The 22,441-nt window shown below is 43.9% G+C and overlaps 1 protein-coding gene across 1 annotated transcript in view; it reads right to left on the bottom strand.

The window, feature by feature from the left end:
* GRID2 (glutamate ionotropic receptor delta type subunit 2) overlaps window positions 1-22,441 on the bottom strand; it is a 1,421,890-nt gene that overhangs the window by 297,877 nt on the left and 1,101,572 nt on the right. Inside the window, exon 9 of the mRNA XM_084855634.1 lies at window positions 20,291-20,392. Within this exon, the coding sequence (XP_084711760.1) occupies window positions 20,291-20,392 (102 nt within the window). The remainder of the gene's footprint in view (window positions 1-20,290; window positions 20,393-22,441) is intronic.

The raw sequence follows: 22,441 nt of genomic DNA, 5'->3' as shown, positions 1-22,441 counted from the left end.
GGTGGCTTGGAGAATGAAATGCCCAGGTCAGGAAGGAACCCTGGGACATGCTCAGAAGCACAGTTTACATTTTGAACCAGAAAAGATCTTCTCAGGAAGATGCTGCTCTGTTTGTAATGGAGCCAAATATTACAAGCTGGAAAAATTCATATTCTGAACCAGCTGAATATGAACTTTGGCAACATCACTGGATGAAGCAGCTAAAAAACCTGTTATCACTAGCTACAGACTTCCTTTCTCACTTTGCTCTGCTCCACACTCATGTACACAGGAACTACGTCCAACACATGGACATCCAAATCTAGCGAACATGGACAAAACTCCAAGCATCTCATGATGTGGACTCTTATGCCATAACACATTCTTTAAGGTGCCACATGACTCCTTCTTGGTTTTCTTGCAGTGGATGAACACAGCAAGCCGATCTGGGAATCTCACCTAGATTATGTCACTATGGACAGAAACAAGGGTAACTGTCTTTATGACTGTTCTGAATAAAATAGATGGATTTTATATTTTTGAAAATGGTGGAATCAACCAACGTTTCTTTTTTCTTGTTCCCATTGGTCCTAGTGGCAAATCCAGGTGAAAACTGAAATCATCACATCGTCTAGTAGAGCCAGATCTGAATGTCTGCAAACCCTTGATAAGATACTGAAGACAATCATAAAGCCATGCAGACAGCATGACTTCAACATTGTCGGTCTTTTTTCTCTCCTATTTCCGTCCCTTAGCTGCTTTTTGAAACAACTTGCCTTATTAAGAGATCTGGAGATCTTGAAAGCTTGCACATTTTTAGTGACCGTTGAGTTGGTCTAAAAATGCTATTACACTAATATGAATTTTACCATTTTTCTTATGGCCAACACCTTTGCTTTTTGTGTGTTTTCATGACAATTTGCAAACCTATGTTATTTTTAGTTTCTGGTGAAGGAGGGGTATATTTCACAAATAACAGATGCAGACCAAAAACAAAATCCTTTTCATCTTTCTCCTGGAGATGAAAGGGCAATTATTTTATTTCTATCTCACATGTTTGACAATGAACAGAATAAAAAGCAGACCTGTCCGGATAGGTCTAGCAAAACTGTGTATGACAGGAAAAGAAAAGGGTATTCAAAGCAAGAGCGGAGCAGTGAATCTTCCTTAGGCCTCTTACCATACTGAAGAATGTGCAGACATGTCATTACTCAGGGGCATGAGCTCAGTTAGGGCAACATGGGCTTGCTAAACAGTTTCACAAACACTCGCATCAAATTACAGGGAATGATTTCTGCTGATTTTTTTCATGAGCTCCCTGCTGAGGAACCACATGAGTTATCACCTTCCCATTCCCTGAAGGAAATATCTGGAGATGGGTGACAGGGAAAAAAAGGGGGGGATGCTTGGAGGCAACAGTTTCATAGGAGCGTTCTAGATTAGAATAAGAACATTCTTAGGGCTAATTCACATGTTCCAAGGGAAAAACAAACCAACCTTTTAATCATTGTGACAACTGTGGCTTTCATCTTGCACCAGGCAGCTCCTCATAAAGCTCTGGTTTAACCTTTTGTCACCCACTGGGCTGCCTCTATGCTTGCTGCACCATTGTTTAAAAAAGGCAGTTGACTATAACCTGTAATTGGATGCCTAATAAACTTGATTTGGAAAAAGAAGGCCTTCCAGAAAGGCAGCCCTCCACCACAGCAGCAATGTGCAAAGCACAAAGTGTGTGCAGTGTGCAAAGCAGAGTGCAAAGGACAGAAGCAGGGAAAGGGAGATGAAACTGGAGACTAAGGGCGCAATCCTATCTAGATAGGCGGCTGCCTCCGAACTCGGAGGCAACCGCCTATCCAAAGCAAGGCAGGAGAATCATGGGGGGGGGGCTACGGGAGAGGAGGCTGCTGTAGATGTGTCGTACAAGTAGTTCTGCTCTCCCCACCCTGGAACACTCCCAGCCCCAGCCCTTTTCAGTCGCTCTGTGCTCCTCTTCCGAGCACAGATGACAGGGCTTGCAGCGTGGACATGGGGGGAGTTCGGTTTTCTGGGAACCGACCTTAGAGCACAGGCTCCGAGGTCGGTTCCCAGAAAACAGCATATCCTGTGGCCGTCTAGCCACTCTCTAGCGGCCAGAGGATTGCTCCCTAATAAGATTAAAATGGAGACTAATGAGCCACTCTCCACCCTGCTCTTTGCACATGCAGAATTGCAGCCCACATCTTTCCTATATTTGAAGGGACAGAGATAATTCTGTCACAGTGATCCATACTCTGACAACTTCCAGAGTAGACTGCTGAAAAGTGTTACACATGGGGCTGCCTTTGAAGACTGCTCAGAAATTTCACTTCGTTCAGAACTGCTAGACTGCTAACTAGGTCCGGCTACTAGACTGCTAACCATGGCCAGAATTTCAGTTCTCAGATGACTTCACTGGCCGATCTGTTTCTGGGCAAAATTCAGAGTGGTAGGGCTTACATTAAGGATGGAAAAATATGCCAGTTCCAGTTTCTCTCTGTTTCTCATTTTTCAGTCCCAAACTTTAAGTCTGCATGAAAATTCATAAGCATTTTTGTGCATATTTTTCCCAATATGTGCATTTTGTATGCATTTTGCCTAATATACACATTTGCAAGCAATTTTCCTAATATAATGCATTTTAATAGTTATTTTGCCTAATATACAGATTTTTGTAACCATTTTTTTATTAGAGAACTCCATTCAAAATTTTGAGAAATGTGAATTTGAAAGGATAACTGAATTTCAGTTTGAATAGTGGTTTGAAAGTGTGGAATTAGGTAAGTTCACATCAAATGCAAACTGAAAAATTTCTCCTCCATCCCTAGCTTAGATTTTAAGATGTAGGATGCAATCCTATGCCTGTTCAGACAGAAAAAGTCCTACAACTCCCAGCATTCCCCAGACAGGATGACAGGCTGGCAAATGCTGCAAATTGTACAACTTTTCTGTCTATTACGACTATTAGGTCCATCCAGATTGCAACACCGTTATGTATTGATGTGCAACCTCAAATGGGAATAATTATATTATTTACAGAGCACATGGTACAGATATGAATATGTGATGTCTTCATTTTCAACTTCTATGATTTTTACTTCTGAGGAAGCATGCTGTGAAACAGGAGCATATCTGGGTTCCTGTAAAAAACAGGCCACAAATCTCTACAGCACAGTTTTTCTAGCTGCAATTAATTACTGTTTGTCCTTGTAGCATTTAGCCACTTTCATCTACAGTTTATAATTCTGTTACTTGTATTGTGCTGTTACTCTTGTGGTCCTTTTTGTATACACAAATTTTGATTTTGTCCCCTTATAATATATAATTTACATTCGTGTGTTCCGGTTGTGTGCAGTTTAGTATTTTTGGAACTTTTCTGTCTAAACATGCATAGGATTGCACCCTTAATCATCTTGGGACCTAGGTATCTGAAGAACTGCCTTCTCCTACATGGACAGGCTCAAATGTTACATTCGGCATCTGGGGCCCCTTTCCAAGTCCATCCCTGCCTCCTGAAGCATGGGTAACTGAAGAGAAGGCCTTTTTCTCAGTTGTGGCATTCCATACTTGAAACACTTTTCTAGGGGCGAATGGGCCCACACTGAATTTGATGTCATTTCAGCAAAATCTTTGCTATTTGCCCAGGTTGTCTTAAATATCAATCAGCTGATTTTAATTGAGAGCCAGTGTGGCTAGAGTGCTGGACTGGGAGTTGGGAGATCCGGGTTCTAGTCCCCACTCGGCCATGGAAGCTCACTGGGTGACTTTGGGCCAGTCACAGACTCTCAGCCCAACCTACCTCACAGGGTTGTTGTGAGGATAAAATGGAGGAAGGAGGAGGATCATGTACTCTGCCTTGAGTTCCTTGGAGGAAAAAAGGCGGGATATAAATGCAATAAATAAATAAATAAATAAATAAATAAATAATCTGGGATGTCTATTATTTTTGCTGGCTTCTAATACATTGTATTGTGTTGCTGCATTCATTAATTTGTGACTGTAAGTAGATGTTTAGTGTTTTAATTTCATTTTATGATTTATTAGCCACCCTGGGAGCCTGTGCTGAAGAACAACATATTGGCAAACAAACACCAAAATGGCCCTACCATAATTCACATTTACTAATGAGAAGTGCTATAAGTCTCAGCATTTCCTATGAATGCCCACACCCCCACCCACTTGCACACACATTAACTGCTGCCCTGATGATGTGATTAAAGTGTGGGGTATACATTTTAATGCAAAGAATATAAATAGTTCTAATATTTGACTTGGAAGTGAAACATGTAGAGATTCTGTGGTGTTCCTTAGCTTCTAGACACCATGCCCACGAACCTATTTGTAAAGCACCTATTAGTCACTGATGAGTATCACCAAAAAACACACAACCCCACATTTTCCCCATAACTCTGTCTTCTGCTTTTCCTACAAATGCTGAACTCCCCTCTCTTTCAATGATAATAAATGAACTTTTTTTTTTTTTAAACCCACTTAGTTGGTAGTTATCTCATTGCTAGGGTGCCTCATTTTACAGAGGACAGTCCTGTATTTGAAGGCATTTTCTGCCTGGAGGGATGTCCAGTCCATCCCAGTTCAAAGATAAAGAAAGATAAGAAGGGAGAGCAGTAGGGGCCTTCAAGTTGCTCATCAGCAGTTGGCACCTGGACAGGAGACTGAGCAGGGCACACAGGTCACCTGGTCACAGTTTTCCCCACTATGGTGAGATGTACTGCATTCCTAGTTAAATTATAGCCATTCTTTCTAAATCTGGATAAATTGTATAATTTGCATAAATGTAAACAAATTTTATGCAAATTGTCATCTCCCTTTGTCCTCTTTTTTGGTGATGTGTATGTGACCACCCTACTCACTGGGGAAGGCAGCCTTTTTTTTTAATAAGCAAAACATCTCCTAGAAGGACTGCTGAACAAAAATAAAAGAGCAGAGAGAGAGAGAGAGAGAGAATGTTGATTGGGAAATTGAGTCTGCAGGGGGTCCAGAGCACAACAGTAAGGTTTGATCTGCAAATGCATGACCTTATGTGCTCCAGTTGAAAGAAGTGGTGAGATCAGGCAATTAGACTGACTGTTAGTATTCACAGAGCATATAAAATAACCTCAGTGACTGCCCTTTCTATTTTTTCTGATCACATTGAGATATATTTTAATATTGATATTTTAATCCATTAAATTGAGCTCTGTAAAGGAATAATTTTCCCTTCTGGCAGGAAAGGTAGGTAGCACCCCCACCTCCAACTGTACCAATCTGATTTTGATTATATAGGGGACTATTCAAAATCAAATCAATCTTTATTGCTTTAGCCAATTGGCATCACAAAGAAGTAACACAATTCCAGAATGAAATCCTTTTTATGTGTTTAGTTTACACATAAAAGTTACACAATTAACAGAAGTCATTTACAATTAAAAACAACAAAACAAAAGGCCCTTTTAAAACCCTTAAACTAAAAGCCCCTTCTGTTGACATGCTCCCTCCTTTTATTCAACATCATCATCCTGACACTCAATCATACCATTAGTCCATTCCTTTTTTATAGACAAAACTGCACTTTAAAAATTTGCAGAATCAAATATAAGCCTGTATGTCAGAATTGTAAGGAGAAATACCAGTATTTCCTCTTCCGCTCAGCTTCTTTTATCTGGGCCTAGGATAAATAGTGCTCTGGTCAAGGAGTGCCCCCCGCCCCTGTAGCCAGTTTTGCAGGGCCACCCAGAGGATGTACGGGGCCTGGTGCAGGTGTGATGTTTCTTCAGAATTACCTTGCTCAAGACCTTGATCTCTCAGCCCCTGTGCTACAGTTTGCGCAAGCCAAAGTTCGAAAAGCCACATTCTGAGCAGTGGCAGTGCACTGTGAAACACAGGTTTTATTTATAACCCTTTGTTTTGTTTTGTGGCAGTTTCTATCTTTTGGTAAGCACTCTTTATTTTAGAATATCCATTATTTTTATTTTAAAATAAAGAAAAGTTATAAATACAAAGGTATCCAGCTGACCTCTTGCAGCTTACGGCTTTATTATTTATACAGTATTTGAACTGCTAAGTACTCAGTAATATTACCTCAAAGTAAAGCTGCGTTCCACTGATTTTTACCTAGCGCAAATGACATCAAGGTGGAAATTGAAAAAGAAACATACTTTAAAGCTTACTGAAGGAAGATCATTATTGCAGTTTGTACCCAAACAAACTGTAGAACCTTGAACAAAAGGTTACAGACACTTGCTTTTTGCCACCCTAGCTCACTGCAGGCAGTACATTAAAAAAAAACCCCACAGCCACTGAGCTCAGCTTGGCGCCCCCTCCCCTCAACCCAGCTTGTTCCCCCCCCCACCCCGGCTCACCCACCTCTAAGGCCAGCCCTGCCTCCAGCCACTTTAAAATAAACTTCTGTCTTGAAGAATTATATAAGTGACAGTGCAATACAATGTGTTCCAAGGTCTCATTTCATTTGTTACATTTCTACACTGCCAACAATAGCTGAAGCTCTCTGGGCGACTTACGAAGATTAAAAACCATTAAAATGCATTATACATAGTGTCAAAATGATTACATACGATCATTTAAAGAGGCAGCACACACAGATCTACATGTATCTAAATAATTTTAATCAACAATAAGAAAAATCCAAGACCTGACTAAAACTTCATCATACACTGCCAAATGCCTGAGAGAAGAGGAAGGTCTCAACCTGGAGCTGAAAAGATAACAATGTTGGTGCCAGGTGGGCCTTGTCAGGGAGATCATGCCATAACTGGGGGCCACTATGGAGAAGGCCCTCTCCCGTGTTGCCACCTTCTGAACCTCCCTTGGAGGAGACACCTGGAGGAGGAGGGCCTTAGATGATGAACATAGTGTATGAGTAGGTTCATGCAGGGAGAGGTGCTCCATCAGGTGTTGTGGTCCCAAGCCATATAAGGCTTTATAGGTTAAAACCAGCACCCTGAATGGGGCTCAGAAACATACAGGCAGTCAGTGCAACTGGTCCAGAATTGGTATTATACATTTGGACCTTCTTGTCTCTCTTTTCAATCTGGCCACTGCATTTTGCATGAGCTGCAGCTTCTGAACTGTCTCCACCTCAGACTGAGCACAGATTCTCGTCTGTATAGTCCCAGTGTAACAGCAAAAGGAAAGCTGTTCTTGCTAAAGGGATTGCCCTTTGGAGTTTTGAGTATGTAAGCGTGGGGAAGGCATAGGGGACCATTCAGAAATGGTATCTGCTATTTAGCTTAGGGGTGCAGGACAGGCTGTGAGGCACACACACCACCCCCTAAGCTAGCTTGCTGCCCTCAAGTGCAACAGAGGATGTTGTCCCATTGCCAGTGTTGAAGTAACAATCACCTGACAGTCTGGTTGGTTTTTGTGCATGGAATGAGGGGAAACATCTTGTCGTTTCACTCAGCATGCTAGCACGTTAGCTTAGGGGACACAGGGCACACACAGCTCCATCTACTCCCCCTCCCCCAGCATCTGCCACCTGAGAAGGATGCCTCACTTGGCCTAATGGTAGGGCTGGCCCTATTTAAACTAAGTAATACTCCACTCTCATACCTTATTCTGCTGCAAGAAGGAACCAGACCTTAGATAGCAAAGAAGGCACATACACTAAGTGTGGTTTCAATCCAAATCACTATAAGCCTACTTCAGATGGCCTCTTCCACCATCCACACCATTCCTTCTCTTTTTTCCTTCAAACTGCAGATGCCTATTCAGAGCACATTCCTCTGTAGGGCAGGCTGGAGAGAACCCTGCAAACTCCAATTGCACTCCATGCCTACAATGTAGGGATGTTAGAGAAATCTGCAACAGATTCAAATGAGTCTGGATTGAATCTGCAATGGATTCAAATTAGTGCGTTCTACAGAGGACCAGCTGTTTTCTGAGTTGCATGGACTTGTGGATCAGTTTTTAATTGGGGGGGGGGATGCACAAATTTGCCCTTGCACAAGTGAAATTAAGTTCTCATATGTCCCTAAAAAACATCTAATTCAGTCAAGGGTCAAACAACAGAACAAAAGACGTCTGACAATCTGTGAAAAACAGGCAGAACATATTTAACGAAATCCATAGATCCCTACTTCTTTCAGTTTAAGGGCTGAATTCCATTTCAAAGAGGCTTTTGGAGGCTACATTCCAGTGATGGGTGGGGCCAAAGGCAAAGGGGGCAGAACCAAAAGAACACATATCTTAACTTTAAAGCTGTTATTGCTAGTAGGGCTGTGCGTGGACACCCAATCTGTCTCAGAGGCCACTTGGGGCTCCTGAGGCGGGCCCAATTCACTTTGGGCTGATTCTGAGGGGCCCAACTTGTGGGGCCAAAGTGGGATTCAGACATCTAAATCCCACTCCCCCCCCCCAACATGCTGCCCATCCCCCAGGTTTGGCCCCCCCCGGGCCCTTGGATGGGTGCTGACACCACCACCACCACCTCCTGGGCCCTCTGGATGCATGCTGGCAGCCATCTTGTTGTTCTGGGCAAGGGAGCCATTTTAAAAATGGTGACTCCCTGTATTTCCAGAAATAGATCCTGCAGGACTACTTGGAGCTCGGGCTTCAGGCCGAAGCAGTGCACAGCCCTAATTGCTAGTACATGAGCCTTAAGTTAGAAGAGGCATTTCAAGCATTTAGAATGAAGAGGAAACTGCACAAGTCAGAAAACCACCTAAAATCTGATGGGGGGTGGGGGAGGGATCAGAGGAAGGGGGTGTGGCTTTCTGACAACCCCCCAGAGGGACACTGGGGTAGCCCAGAGGGCTGGATTTGGCCTGAGGTTTTGTACCCCTGCTATAAACAGAGCCTAAACCTAATATTAAAAATGTTATCAAAACCCACCAGGGGGCATGCATTCATGTTGACCTAAAGGGTCCACTTTTTTGCCCTTTTCAAGAATGATGGACATTGGTGAGCTCTGAGAACTGAATGAGGGGCTGTCATCGCTTCTGTCCTTCTGGATGAGAAGCAGACATTCAGCAAAGAGCAAGTACTAAGAGAGGCCATTTGCTCAGATGTAGCTCTCGTGCTTGTATGGCCCAGTTCTCTCTCTGACTTCTTAAAAGTTTTAGACGCCCAAGTTTCAGGGTTAATCATTCTGGACGTTATTTCTCTCAGGCTTTCGGAAAGAATACAGAGGCACTGATATTTCATTTTTTTTATTGCATTATTGAACACTTTTCCATCGTTTACACTTGGGCGACGAATGACACAGCAGCTTGTTATTTTTAATTGAACAGCAAAATGCATTACCTTGATGTTGGGAATCAATGGCTAAAATTTAATTGAAACATTTAATATTCTTGTTACGGAAGCTCTCTCGCTAACCATGGTTACAAAAAGATTATCCAAACAAAAATGTGTGATCAGATAATAGGCTTGGAGAAAACCAAACACAATGCAAAATTTTTGGACTCGCACCTCCACCAGCTGGCTGAAAAAGACCACTAGGAAGCAATGGATTCTTGAGGCTATAGCCAACTGTTACTCTGATGGAGAAGGAAACTACGAAGTGAAGTCAGTGAGAATGATTATTGTCTTTCAAGGCTTATAGCTTATATTGTTTCTACTGACTCAACTCTCAGACCCTAAAGATTGAGACCCAAAGATGAGCCATCTGATACCAATTCAGATGACTGATCCACCTACCATTATTGCACTTTCTCTAATCAGTGTCTGCTCCAGGTCCAGATCATGACCAAGGGTACATAGGGGATTTTAGGGAGCTTCCCCCATAAGAGCAGCCCAAGGCCCAGCATCCCCAAAGACAATGGAGAAGCTTCCTCTTCTGGAAACATCTTGCAGGGTTTTGATGATAGCAGAGGCTGGATTTCATCCAAACTTTTCTTTCTTGGTACTCTGCTAAGGGATATCCTAGAGACAGTTTGTGGGGAACAAGTTCAGGGCAAAAGGGGCTCCAAATTGTCTAATCCTGTCAGTAAGATAAAATTTGTATGGCCTATGTGATGCTGCTCCTGTTGCGGGGTCCTCCTCTCTCTGCTTTGGAGGAGACTTCAACGATGCAGGAGTGTGGCCCAGGCTGAAACCCTGATAGTTGAACAATTCCTTTGCATTTTCCCCAGCCAGCAAGGATGACTCCCCAAATATGTTCCACTATCCCATTTGCAACCCCATCTTTCAGCCACATTTTATTAAGGTCTTACACATAGCATGGGTTAAATCAACCTTCCTCAACATCATGTCTTCCAGATGCTTTGGAATATAACTCATCACCCCTAGCCAGCATGGTGAATGCCTAGGGATGATGGGAGTTATAGTTCCAAACACCTGGAAGGCACCAGGCTGTGAAAAGGTGGATTAAATCCTTGTTCCCTAAATAATGATCTTTGCCATCCCTTCATTTCTCAGGCAAACCATTTCTCTGTTTTCTTCCGGAGGCAGAAGAGAATAGTTTACTTTAAGAACAAGTTGACATATCTGGAGCTAAGGAAACCTCACAAGATGTAAGGATGTGGAAGTGGGGTCAAGGTTGAAGGAGGTCCTTATGCAGAGTCAGTCCAGGGTTCCCTGCTTCTGTCCTTTGCATCCAGCTTTGCACACTGCACACACTTTGTCCAGGGTGAAGCCAATAGGGTTCACACCAAGAGTATAGCACCAAACAAGGATGAGTCTAGGTGCAAAGTCACTAGGCAATCCAAGGTCTACCCATGGGAAGTCCAGCAGAGGGAGCACTAAGTAGTCAGAGGCAAGGAAATCAGGGAGCAGAGCTGACGTAAAGACATTGTTCCAGAAGCTCTCCCTAATGAGAACTGAGGCCTGTAATCTGAATCTTTCAGAGCTCCACCCAGGGCTCAGCTGCAGCACATCAGGAGCTTCTGAAAGAGGTTCTCCTCCATGAGGAGGGCCCTGCCCAGGAGGAGCCCTTTACTCACAAGGAGTCCTCCTCTGAAACTGGGCACTTCTTCTTATGGCGATTGTTACTGTAGGAAGTACAGGCCTGCCTTTTGAGATATCACCACTCTTGGGGGCTAGTTGGTCATTCAGCCTCTATCTCAGAGGTGGAGCTCCCCTCCTCTTGCAGGGGTAGACCCATGACCATCTCCCCGGACAGCCCAGACTACTGCTGGTTTGCCTCTCTGTCTCCTGGCATGGGCTGCTCCTCAGTGAAGTTTGTTTCTGGGAGCTCTAGCTCTTCATCTGAAGAGGATTCCTCCAGCAGGGGCATAAGAACATAAGAAGAGCCCTGCTGGATCAGACCATGGCTCCATCCAGTCCAGCATTCTGTTCACAAAGTGGCTGCCCAAGGGAAACCCACAAGCAGGACATGAGCACAACAGCACCCTCCCCACCCATGTTTTCCAGCAACTGGTCTACATAGGCATACTGCCTCAGATACTGGAGGTAGAATATAGCCATCAGGAGTAGTAGCCACTGATAGCCTTCTCCTCCAGGAATTTGTCCAATAGCCTTTTAGAGCCATCCAAACTGGAGGCTATCACTCTGTCTTGTGGTAGCGAATTCCATAGTTTCATGTGCTGTGTGAAGAAGCACTTCCTTTTACTTGTCTTGAATCTCCCACTTCATGGGATTACCCCTTTGGGATCTAGTATTTTGAGAGAGGGCAGGACAGGCAGTGGGCCCCCACTGTCCCCCTGTATTTCAAGTCCTGTGCACTAGTTCAAACCTAGAAGCCCCTGAGAGTTCATGACATATACAAAAAAGGGAGACTATTCATGAGTGACTTGTCAACCTGTAAAATGGCTTCAGAAAAGTTTGTTAACTGTGGCTAGCCACTGCCCTGGAAGCAATTAGTTCTGTTTAGATACTGGATTACCTGCGGTATTATTTTTAGAAGTGCCAGCCATTTCAAATCCCATATTACTTACTGCATGTTATCTGTTTTAAATTAAAAATGACTGCCTCCCAGGAATCTCATGAAGCATATTTCATATTTAGTGACAGCTTCCAATCCAAGGTCTGGTGTGACTAGAAAGAATAGCAAATAGCCAAGTGCTTCTGTCATGCATCAATCCTCATGATGATTTTATTCATCCAGCAATAAAATGAGCCCATTTATCAGGGGTGCTGTAAATTACCAGCATTCAGGAGGGAAAAAAAAACTTCAGAGGTTTCTGCTAGGAAATGGTTGTCTGTGCCTTTTCTTCTGAGGAAGGTGTAAGTAAGAGAAAGCAACAGAAAGCAAAGTGGAAATTTCTCTGCCTTGCCATTAGGGATGGGTAAGAATTTTATTTCATTCTTTTTTGGGGGTAAGAACTTAGCAAAATAGGCACATTTTTTTCAGAAACGGGGTGGAAAGAGCAACAACATTTGAATGTGGGAGCAAGCGAAACTGATAAATTTGCCCATCCTTACTTGCCATCTCCTTTTGTCAACTGAAGTTCCACAATACATCCTAACTCAGCTCTCAGTGATTTCAAAAATAGCCAAAGGTGCCAAATCCAAAAGGAATGTCCCGAGGGACAGTGCAAAAGAGAAGGAGGCTTGGAAATATATGAAGGATGGGGGCTGTTAATCAAAAGAACTGAGTACGCATAATTTCAAAAGCAACAGGCTGCCAAAAAGGGCTGGAATGTAGAATCAGAAAAGAAGTTTTCATCCATTTTGAGCATGCATGAACTTCTTTGTTTTAACGGAAGTATTCAGATGAACACCCCTAATGTGATGAGGAGAGTGAGGTCATATTCAGTGACCACACCCCCTGCCATTGATGCCACAACCACTGCCAGCCACATGCTCAGTGAGTGCAAGGAGCAGCTGTCCAGATGGAGATCTCCATGTGATGGAGATCTGAGCCCATCAGGATCCCCTTTCCATGAAGGAGCTTTCTGTTGGTGCACACATAGGGCCCTTTCACATGCATGCTGAGCACAGTTGCTGGGATGAGTGGCAGGATGCGCAACAGTGGGAAGAGGTGGGACTAAACCACATGGCCTCACAACCTCCTCATGCATTTTTTAAGGCTGGGGAATGCTGGGAGTTGGAAAATGCTTCATGGGATGACCCCGGGTTCTTGTATTATGAGAAAGGGAGAAAAAATTATCCCTATCTACATTCTCCCTATACATAATTTTGTATACCTATCTCATATCTCCCCTTACCCTCCTTTTTTTCCAAGCTAAACAATCCCAGCTGTTGTAACCTTCTCTCACAGGGGACATGCTCCAGCCCCATGATCATTTTAGTTGCCCTTTCCTGTATTTTGTCCAGCTCTACAATAACCCTTTTTTAGGTGTGATGACCAGAACTGTTCACAATATTCCAAGTGTGGACACACCATAGATCTGTATAAAGGCAGTATAATATTGGCAGTTTATTCTCAATTCCCTTCCTAATTATGCCTAACATGGAGTTTGCCTTTTTCACAGCGACAGCAGACTGGGTTGACATTTCCATGGAGCTGTCCAGCACAACTCCAAAATCTCTTTCTTGGTCAGTCACCGCTAGCTCAGATCCCATCAGATTATACTTGACATTGGGATATTTTGCCCCAATGTGCATCAGTTCACTTGCACGTTGGGGCAAAAAATCCCAACTCTTGCATTTTGGACATTCTTGCACTCACTGATGAAGCTGCTTTCTTAGCACTGTAGCCCTGAATCATTGACTGTTGGAGAACTGTAGAGCTCTTTGAAATTGCCAGCACAGCTACAGATGGGGCAAGTATTCAAGTGGGGGACAATTAAAATGCAAACTCTCCCTTTTGAATAAGGCAGCCCAAACTCACGTATAGTAAAGCCCCTTTTGTTCTTAGCCTAACTTGAGATAGGGCTCACGTCACAACCCTCTTTCACCATACCTCAGGTGTCCATTATTCCCATTCCCTATCCCACAACATCCTTCCCTTGGTGGAAAAGGGAAGGAGGTAATAGGCAGCAGAGGGCTCTCATCCTTTCTTGGTTGCAACTGATATGCAGAACACAACATTTGCAGCCAGGGGACATGGGGCTTCTAAGCCCCTAACCGGCTGAAGGTTGTGGCTGAGATCTGGGATCATGGGACAACAAGCCCCGTGATCCATGGCTGCAAATGTTACTCCATGCAATCAAGGAGTGTGGGGATCTCTTCTGCCTTCATGGAAGCCCTCTGCTAGATGTTACTCCCTCCACCTTCTTCAATGTGAAGATTTTTTAGATTGAAAAGGCTCAGAGGGAGTGTTAGTTAAATCTGTTGGGAATATTGCAACCTCATCTGCAAGTTACTGGAAGGGGCAGTTAGTTAATGCATGGGAATTTTGGGCATAGCTAGCCTTAGGATCTCTATAGCCTATAGTGTGGCTCCCTGCCCCTCCCTGCCCCTCCCTGCCTTCCCATCCTTTCTCTCTCTGACCTCCACCATTGCTGGGAGCACATGGCTTGCTCTCTCCTGCCTGTGTAAAGGAACACAAAATGGACTGAACAAACTCCTCTTGAAACCCTATGCTGTGCCTGCATTTGTATGTGCAAGAATACTTGTGAGTAAAACTGTTTTTCTTACTTCACTAAAGGAAAGTGTGGTCTCCTTTTGTTCTAAAGATAGCCTTGTGTACATGTGGGACTGGTAAATACTCATTCTGTTTTGGCTTTTCGTTTTTCTCTGCTAATTGCCTTTTTAACAGGAGGCAGGAACCATACCCAAATAATCCCATCAAAATCAATCTGTTTGAGAATTCTAACTGGAAATTTGAACATCCTCTCAAGGGTTGTTGCTTCTTGGATTGGAACACTGAAACAGCCTTGGGGCGCAGTCTTATGGGCTGAGCCCTGGGTACTCATAAGCCCTCGAACTCAGAGGCTTATGGGTATCCTATGCAGAGAGGGATAAACACCTCATGCCTCCCTTTCTGCATTTTAGTTAGATGGGCGATTTCAGGGAGGTGGGGGGAAGGAGGCTGGGCAGCCACAGGAAACATCGCAGGACTGCAGCCCCAGCCTCTGCCCTGGCCTCTTCCCCTCCCCTCCCCTCCCCTCCCCTCCCCTCCCCCGGGAATGCCCCCTTCTCCCTGTCTCTGCAGGTGTGGAGAGGCAGCTGCTGGTCTTCTCTCCACTCGGGCTATGAGGGGAAGGGGGCAGGGAGCGTGGTGTCCTGGCTCTGAGCTCAGAGCCAGGAAACCAAAAAAATCCTATGTCCCCTAGATGCTTTCTAGTGGGCATAGGATTTCCCCCATTCCATTCAACTTTTCCCCACGTCTGTTTACCACTCATGGCAGAAACTTGCGTATTTTCCTACAAATAAATACACATAAATGTTGGGAAAGTAAAAGAAAGATCCAAAAGTCCATGGACTCCATGTGGCCTAAGGAGCTTGGTCTGCAACAGATTTCACAGGTTGGATGTTTAGAAATCCAAGCTCACTTTAGTCCATCTCAAATTTCTCCAGCATCCCTAGTCAGTGTTGACAATGCTGGACTAGATGGGCCAATGGCCTGATTCCGTATAAGGTAGTTTCCTGTGTTCGCGCACACATGGAAATTACAACTGGATTGGATACATACTTTTAGCTCAGGCTTATATTTTCCCCATTTCTTGAAAGACAGGTGGCATCCTATATATACTGACTTGGTGTCACCCAGCTCTGAATGGTACTGTATATACATGGATTTCCACCCCCACCCTGCCCCATGAGATAACATTTTGCTCATCACCACCTTCATTATCCATTATGACAACTAAGAGATTTAAGCCAACAAAAGGCACTATTTTAGCAAGCGAAAATTAGTAACAAGTGACAGCTAGGGCCCTCTTCCTAAGGCAAGTTAGATCTTTTTGAGAGGATAAGCAATGATGACATGTGAATTTTCATTCCTGGGCTAAATAAATGTTCTATTTTAGTGGAATGAGTCATCTCTAATCATGAAAGCAGACCCTTGGGTGTTCCTCCCACCCCCCAGACCAAGTCCTAAATGTGTAATGTCATCAAAGTTAATAGGAACTGCAAGAGCGGTATGTATTGCCCCGGCCGTAGGCTTCGAACTCTTAATTTAGAGGTGCCAAGTTAGTGATAAATCAGACTCAAAGGTTTACTTACAGGGTGTACTTTATTGGGTAACTTACAGCACACAGGCGGACCCAGTGGTTGGATCAGACAGCTTCTCTGAACCACGAGCCATTGGGTACAATGGGTCTTATACCATACATGTTAGCCATGAGGCAGCACGACACTAGCAAGCACCCCTAGTGTTCATTCCCAGCATAAGCTAGAAGCGTTTGGTTCTCAAGCACAGCCACCTGTAAACAAGCTTCACTTCTCAGGCATGGCCTGATAAGGCTTTTTCCTCATTAGTAAGGAATGTGCTGAGAAGCCTTTTATCAGCCCTTTGAATCATCTTCACATGCTCAGAGGCTTACTAGCAAGGGAATTGCACCAATAATGAACTTGAGCAAGCATTATGGATCTGTAGGGCCCTCTAACACTACAAATGACTTGGCTATGCTCCTGGGGCCAATACACAGTACTCCCATGGTACATACGTAGCTTAACTTTGTGGACACATAAGTGGATGATAATACACTAAAAGGCAGAGACTCTCATTTGTCAATCTCAAATTTCCATTGTGTTTTATCCTCCTTTGTTTTTTTCTGTGTGGGGTGGTATTCATGCCACAATCACAAGTGAGCAGGGTATCAGAGAGTAAGACCCATACTCCCAATTTTGGAGGAGTAATACTCCAGTTCTTCTGATACGAACACTCGTGGCAGCACGAAAGAAGCCAGAGTGGCACTACATGCTTGGCAAATGGCAGAACATATTATTTCTTTCATTTCTTGTATTTGTATACCACCTTTCTAAAGCTAACCAAAGTGGTTTGCAAAAGGTTCAGAAAATAAAAACCATCATCAAATTAACACATAATAAACAACCTTAAAAAACATAACAATTTAAAAAGCCACGTTAAAAAGACATGTCTTGATTCCCTTGCGGAATGAAGTAAGAGTAGGGACCATAAGCCCATATAGGTATAAGCCATATAGGGATAAACCCATATAGGTTTCAGGGCTGGCAGGTCTTCTCCAGGGGATGGTGCCTGTTCTTTGAAGGCTGAGAGCGTGGATGCAGCTACTGTGATTTATACCCTGTTCCTTCAGCAGGCTTGTCTCCAAATCTCTACCACTTCCTGGTTAACATGTGGGGTCCCAGTTTCCCCTGATGCAGCAGACACCAAAGGGAAGGTAGTGGGTAGTGTAGACCCATCTCCATTCTGAGAGCTCCCTTCCTGGCACCTCAAGCTTTCTCTCCTCCATTCTCTAAGGGGTGGAGGAGGCATTGCAACACCTGAGATTATTCCACAACTAACTTGGTCCCAGGACTTTGGCCTGAAGGCACATGATGCAGCAACCTTGCTGAAGCTAAGCAGGTCTGGATCTGGTCAGCACCTGGATTGAAGACTGCCTGGGAACCCATGTATACCACCTTGAGTTCCATGATGGAAGAAAGACAGGATATACATGTAATGAATGAATGAAGTGTAAGTAATTTCCAGTCCTGGTCCCTTTCTGCTCAGTTCTCTGCTGTTTTGCTTGACACTCCTACTGCACTGCCATCTAGCAATGGTAGTTGCTTTAAACAGAATAACCCCGGGGTGTGCCAGCGATGTCAGAGCAATCCACAATGAATTCACAAGGGTTCAGATTTCTATGGATCCAGCCTGTGGATTCCACAGTGGACCGGCTCTTTCCAAATCATGTGGATTCTGTGGGACTTATGGACCAGTTTTTCACTTGGGGTGGGGGGGTGGGGATCTGTGCTAATTCACATTAGCACAAGTGCTCATTATTTCACTAGTGTTCAAGTGTGAATTAGCACTACTGCAAATTAGCACAAGTAGAATGAAATGCTGGTAAAACAAAAACAAAAACTGATTCTGCCAATGAATGGATGATGGAACAAAAGACGCCTGACAGTCCACAAAACATGGACGGAACAGATTTAACAAAATCCGTACATCCCTAGCATATGCAGTATGTTGGATCACTTTCATCAGATGTAGCTTGTAGAATCCTACTGCACTGGGATTGGGAAGAAGAACCAGATGGGGGAAGAACTGGTTATCTCAATCCATGCTTGGCTCATAAAAAATGCTGCACAACAAGTGAATGTGCCTAAAGGCACATTCAAAATACGTGGTACATGTGTGTGTTTTTTTTAATAAGCTGAAATGTGTTTTCATTGTCTTCTAAATTAAGAACACCCACAAAACAAAAGCTGTTTTGGGGTGCAAATGTCAGCTAGTTCCTTCTCTCTCTCTCTCTGTATGTTGATTTATTTTTTATTTGTATTGATTTATTACATTTATATCCCACCTTTCTTCCATTGTGGAACTCAAGGTTGCTACATATGGTTCCCAGGTGGTCTCCCCTCCAAGCACTGACCAGACCCAGACCTGCTTAGCTTCAGCACAGTGGCTGCCTCATGTGCCTTCAGACTGTGCCCTGTTGATTATGCTGGAGGAATTTCCTGGGTGTACATTTCTGAACTTTACCTCTCTCTCTCTCTCTCTCTCTCTCTCTCTCGGATCATGCCAGCCTAAACTGGCATGAGTAATGGTGTATGTCATTCTCCTATGCCCACAAGTATCAAAATTGCTAAATATTCATAATATAATTGTTTGCCAGAAGAATGCACCCTGGCAAGTTAACTGAAATGATAAAATAGGGATGAAATTCTAGGAGCGGGGAAAAAGATGATGAGAAACTAATTTGAATTTCTTTTGATAGGAAACATTCACTGAGCATTTTCATCACAGGGATATTATGTTGAATCCATTTTCAATCTGTATTGAACAAAGTCCAAAGGCCAGCTACTGCTGCTGTGATCTTACTTTGATGAACATCAAATTAGCTTGAACACACAAAACTATAAATACTGCTTTGTCACTTTGCAGTTTCTCACTCTAGTTTAATTTGATATAGAGGGGAAAAGCAGAATTCTCTCATACAAAACAGATAGTATAGAAAGGTAAAATGGGTTGCTGCTGGGGGTCACAAGTAGACCACCAGGGATACTGGCTGAAGTAGGGAACTGTAGGCAGGATTATGGGTCCACCCCTAATGTCCCCATCTCTGCTGGCTTCACCTCTGACGCTCAAGGCTTCATGCACTTCATTTGGGCCCACTCCATTGGCTTAGCTGACCATTCATTCATTCATAACATTTATATTCCGCCTTTTTCCTCCTTAAGGAACCCAAGCTGGTGTACATAATCCTCCATTTTATCTTCACAACAACAACCCTGTGAGGTGGGTTGGACTGAGAGTCTGTGACTGGCCCAAAGTCACCCAGTGAGTTTCCATGGCCGAGTGGGGACTAGAACCTGGATATCCCAGCTCCCAGTCCAACACTCTAGTCACTACACCACACTGGCTCTCCAGGTGCCATTTGCTCCTCCTCTTCCTCCACTGTCGTCTTTATTTTTAGCTGCCATTACCCTGGCTGCTCTAGAGCCCAGTCTTTCAGTTCAGCTGAGCAATCAGCTGAGCTATTTGGCTCCTCTTCTCCCTGGATTGTTTCCATTCAGCTGGTCATTCTAAGAACTACTAGGTAACTTTAAGAATTAGTGCATGTGTTTGCTTGTTTTCCTTTTCTGACCCCATATCCTTTTTCTTTCTGTGTTTTCTCCTTTTGGCCATAACTCTGTGCCTGGTTTTTAATCTGTGTACAGCACTTAATACTTTTACCAGTCTACTACAATAATAATCATTGCCAACTTTGCAGGCCTTGTTTTGCGCCCAGGATGTGATGCAAAAAGGCCAGAAAGACAAAAGCAAAATGTGGCTGAAGGGGCAATGAGGGAGTAGCAATTGTTTCACTGAACTAACGTAATTCGCCCTAAGATAAACGTTAATATTTCCCAAGTGCAGTAATTCTCATGAAAGTGCAATCAATTTGCCACAGTAATTGGTGAATGGCTGCCTCTTATGCATCATTTAGAGCTTGTGCTCACAGGTCTACTTTGCTTTGCCCTTTTGAGTTAATACACATGGCTCACATAACTTAGCACAAGGCTATGGGAGAAGCAAAATAATGCATTTAATTCCCATGCTATAATTTAACTCTACTAGTAAAATAAATAACGTGTGTGTGTGTGTGTGTGTGTTGGATGGTGGTGGTGGGAAGGGTTTTCATCAATCCAGTACAGATAAACATGAGCCTGATGGTGCAACAGCTTTCTTTGGGTTAAACTGTAGTATAACATTACAGTATTTTCTTTTGTTTTTTCCCCTTCAAAATATTATTCAGCTGTTGTTAGTCAATAAACCATTCATGGAAAGCAAGAGAAACCCGAGTAAAGGATAATTTTTAATTTAAAAGGACAACAATCTAATTCTGCTTACCAGCACTGTCACTACACGAAGAACCACACCACGCATGTTGTTCTCCAGCCTTCTGTCTGTTAATGACCCGTTGAGACCAGTGACAGGATTCCAGCAGCCCAGCTGAAAAATAGAATAAAATGTGTCACCCCACTGATCATAAAACTTGTTCAGTTCTTTCTGTTTCGACCTGGGATGGGGAACTCCAGTAGACCAAGTTCCTTTGAGGCTAATAGTCAGGGGTTGCATGTCAGTGGGGGTGGGGGGTGGGCTGAAGCCAACCCATACATCTATCAGTTCACTCATGAACACGCCCATTCATCCATTCATTCTGTTTCTCTCTCACACATCACACCCCTTCCAGCAGTGGTGTCACCCTTCTAAGAAGCATTGCCACATTAAAACATGTCCAATACATGTCTCAAGAAAGACTCCTCAGACTGTTTTTGGTCTCTCTCCACCGATGGCATTGGAAAAAGCAGTCCAAGGGGATGGTTAGAGGTTGGATGGAGAGGTGGTTAGAGGGTGGAGGGATGGTCAGTCAGCTGGAACAGTGGGGAAAGACAGCAGGGGCAAAGGCTCTCCAATGCAGCTAAGAATGCAGGAAGTGTGGTTGGCTGGGAGTAGAGATGTAAGAACTCAACCTAGTTCAGGTTCTTTAGGCACTCACTGAAGCAGCGCTCCTGCTCACATCCCCCCAAAACTGCGCTCAAGCCACGCACAAGTTTTGTGAATTCCCCAGTGCTCACCGTAAACCAGTTCGGTGAATGCCACCATTTTTGCGTCTGCTATTTTCTGAGCTTTGTTTTTCTGTCATAGCTATTGCAGTTCGTAGTGTTTATTAAGTCTTAATGCATAGGAAATATTTAGTTTATTGGGCTCTGGTTTACACACTACTGAAAGATAATAATGGATATTGTGTTGCAATGTTTGATTTTGCCTATTTTATAATTAATCTGAAATGTCGTTATGTTCGTATCAGTGACATGAGTTGTTTATGATTGTAATGAGGTCCTATTATAATGATGTATTGCTATGCTTTTTTGTTGTTTTATTGCTGTTTTGTTAGCCGCTTTGAGCACTTTTTGTGGAAAAGTGGCATATAAATTAAATCATGGTGATGAACTTTGTCCACCTGGGTATGTGGTGCAGCACCAGCTTCGGCTAGAGGGCTGGAGAGTGGGTGTCACTATCATTTATAAGGTTTCCATCTCCCTTACCAGGAGACCAGTTTAGTTGAGTGCTGGGTTTAACTGTTTGTACCTGGTGCTGAGATTCTGCTGATGTACTAGCCATGCCACTGCACATCAGTCCCCTTGCTTGGGATGGTCTTGGGTGTTGTGCTGGAAAACCCCAGGACTCTTAGGAAGGCCTAATTGGGACTTCATTGCTGTGATACCATGGCATGGGGCTGTCTCAGTATGTCATCGGCCCAACACATATTGCAGGGCACATTCTTGGTCTGATATTCGCAACCAATCAGAAGGGGGGGCTCTTTCACCCTGTTGTCATGGTCAAACCACTTCCTGGGGAAATTTAGATTGATGGTGGCTTTCCCCCTCTGCCCGGGGTGGTGGGCCCATTAAATTGGCCTGCTCTTGAAGACTTAGGGGTTTTTTTCCCCAGTGGATTGCTGAATGCTCAAGGAGGTTTTCTGATGGACATGGCTGGTGCTCCTGTTGGAGCCCTGGTTTCACCATGACGTAGTGAGATGGCTAGGGCTTTTGACTTGGTTGCTCCCAAGAGTCCTTGTAGAGCATTATAGGGCCCAGCCAGCTCCCTGGTAGAGAGCTGGGAGATTATGAAACAAGCTGGGTGATAATGAGAACACAAATGGCACATGTCTCAGAGTGAGTACCATCAGACACAAGTAAGAGCATATTATCATGCTTTGTTGTTGTTGTTCAGTCGTTCAGTCGTGTCCGACTCTTCGTGACCCCATGGACCATAGCACTCCAGGCCTTCCTGTCCTGCGCTCTCTCCCGGAGCGTGCTCAAGTTCATATTCATTGCATCCATGATGCTATCTAGCCATCTCATCCTCTGTCGTCCCCTTCTCCTTTTGTCTTCAGTCTTTCCCAGCATCAGGGTCTTTTCCAGGGAGTTTTCTCTTCGCATTAGGTGGCCAAAATATTGGAGCTTCAGCTTCATTATCTGTCCTTCCAATGAGCAC

The sequence above is a fragment of the Heloderma suspectum genome, chromosome 5 (assembly GCF_057233095.1).
Source record: "Heloderma suspectum isolate Gila_16-S chromosome 5, 16-S_ref, whole genome shotgun sequence".
Lineage (NCBI taxonomy): Eukaryota > Metazoa > Chordata > Lepidosauria > Squamata > Helodermatidae > Heloderma > Heloderma suspectum.
The sequence above is the reverse complement of the archived record's forward strand: the minus strand, read 5'-3'. Positions and strand labels throughout refer to the sequence as shown.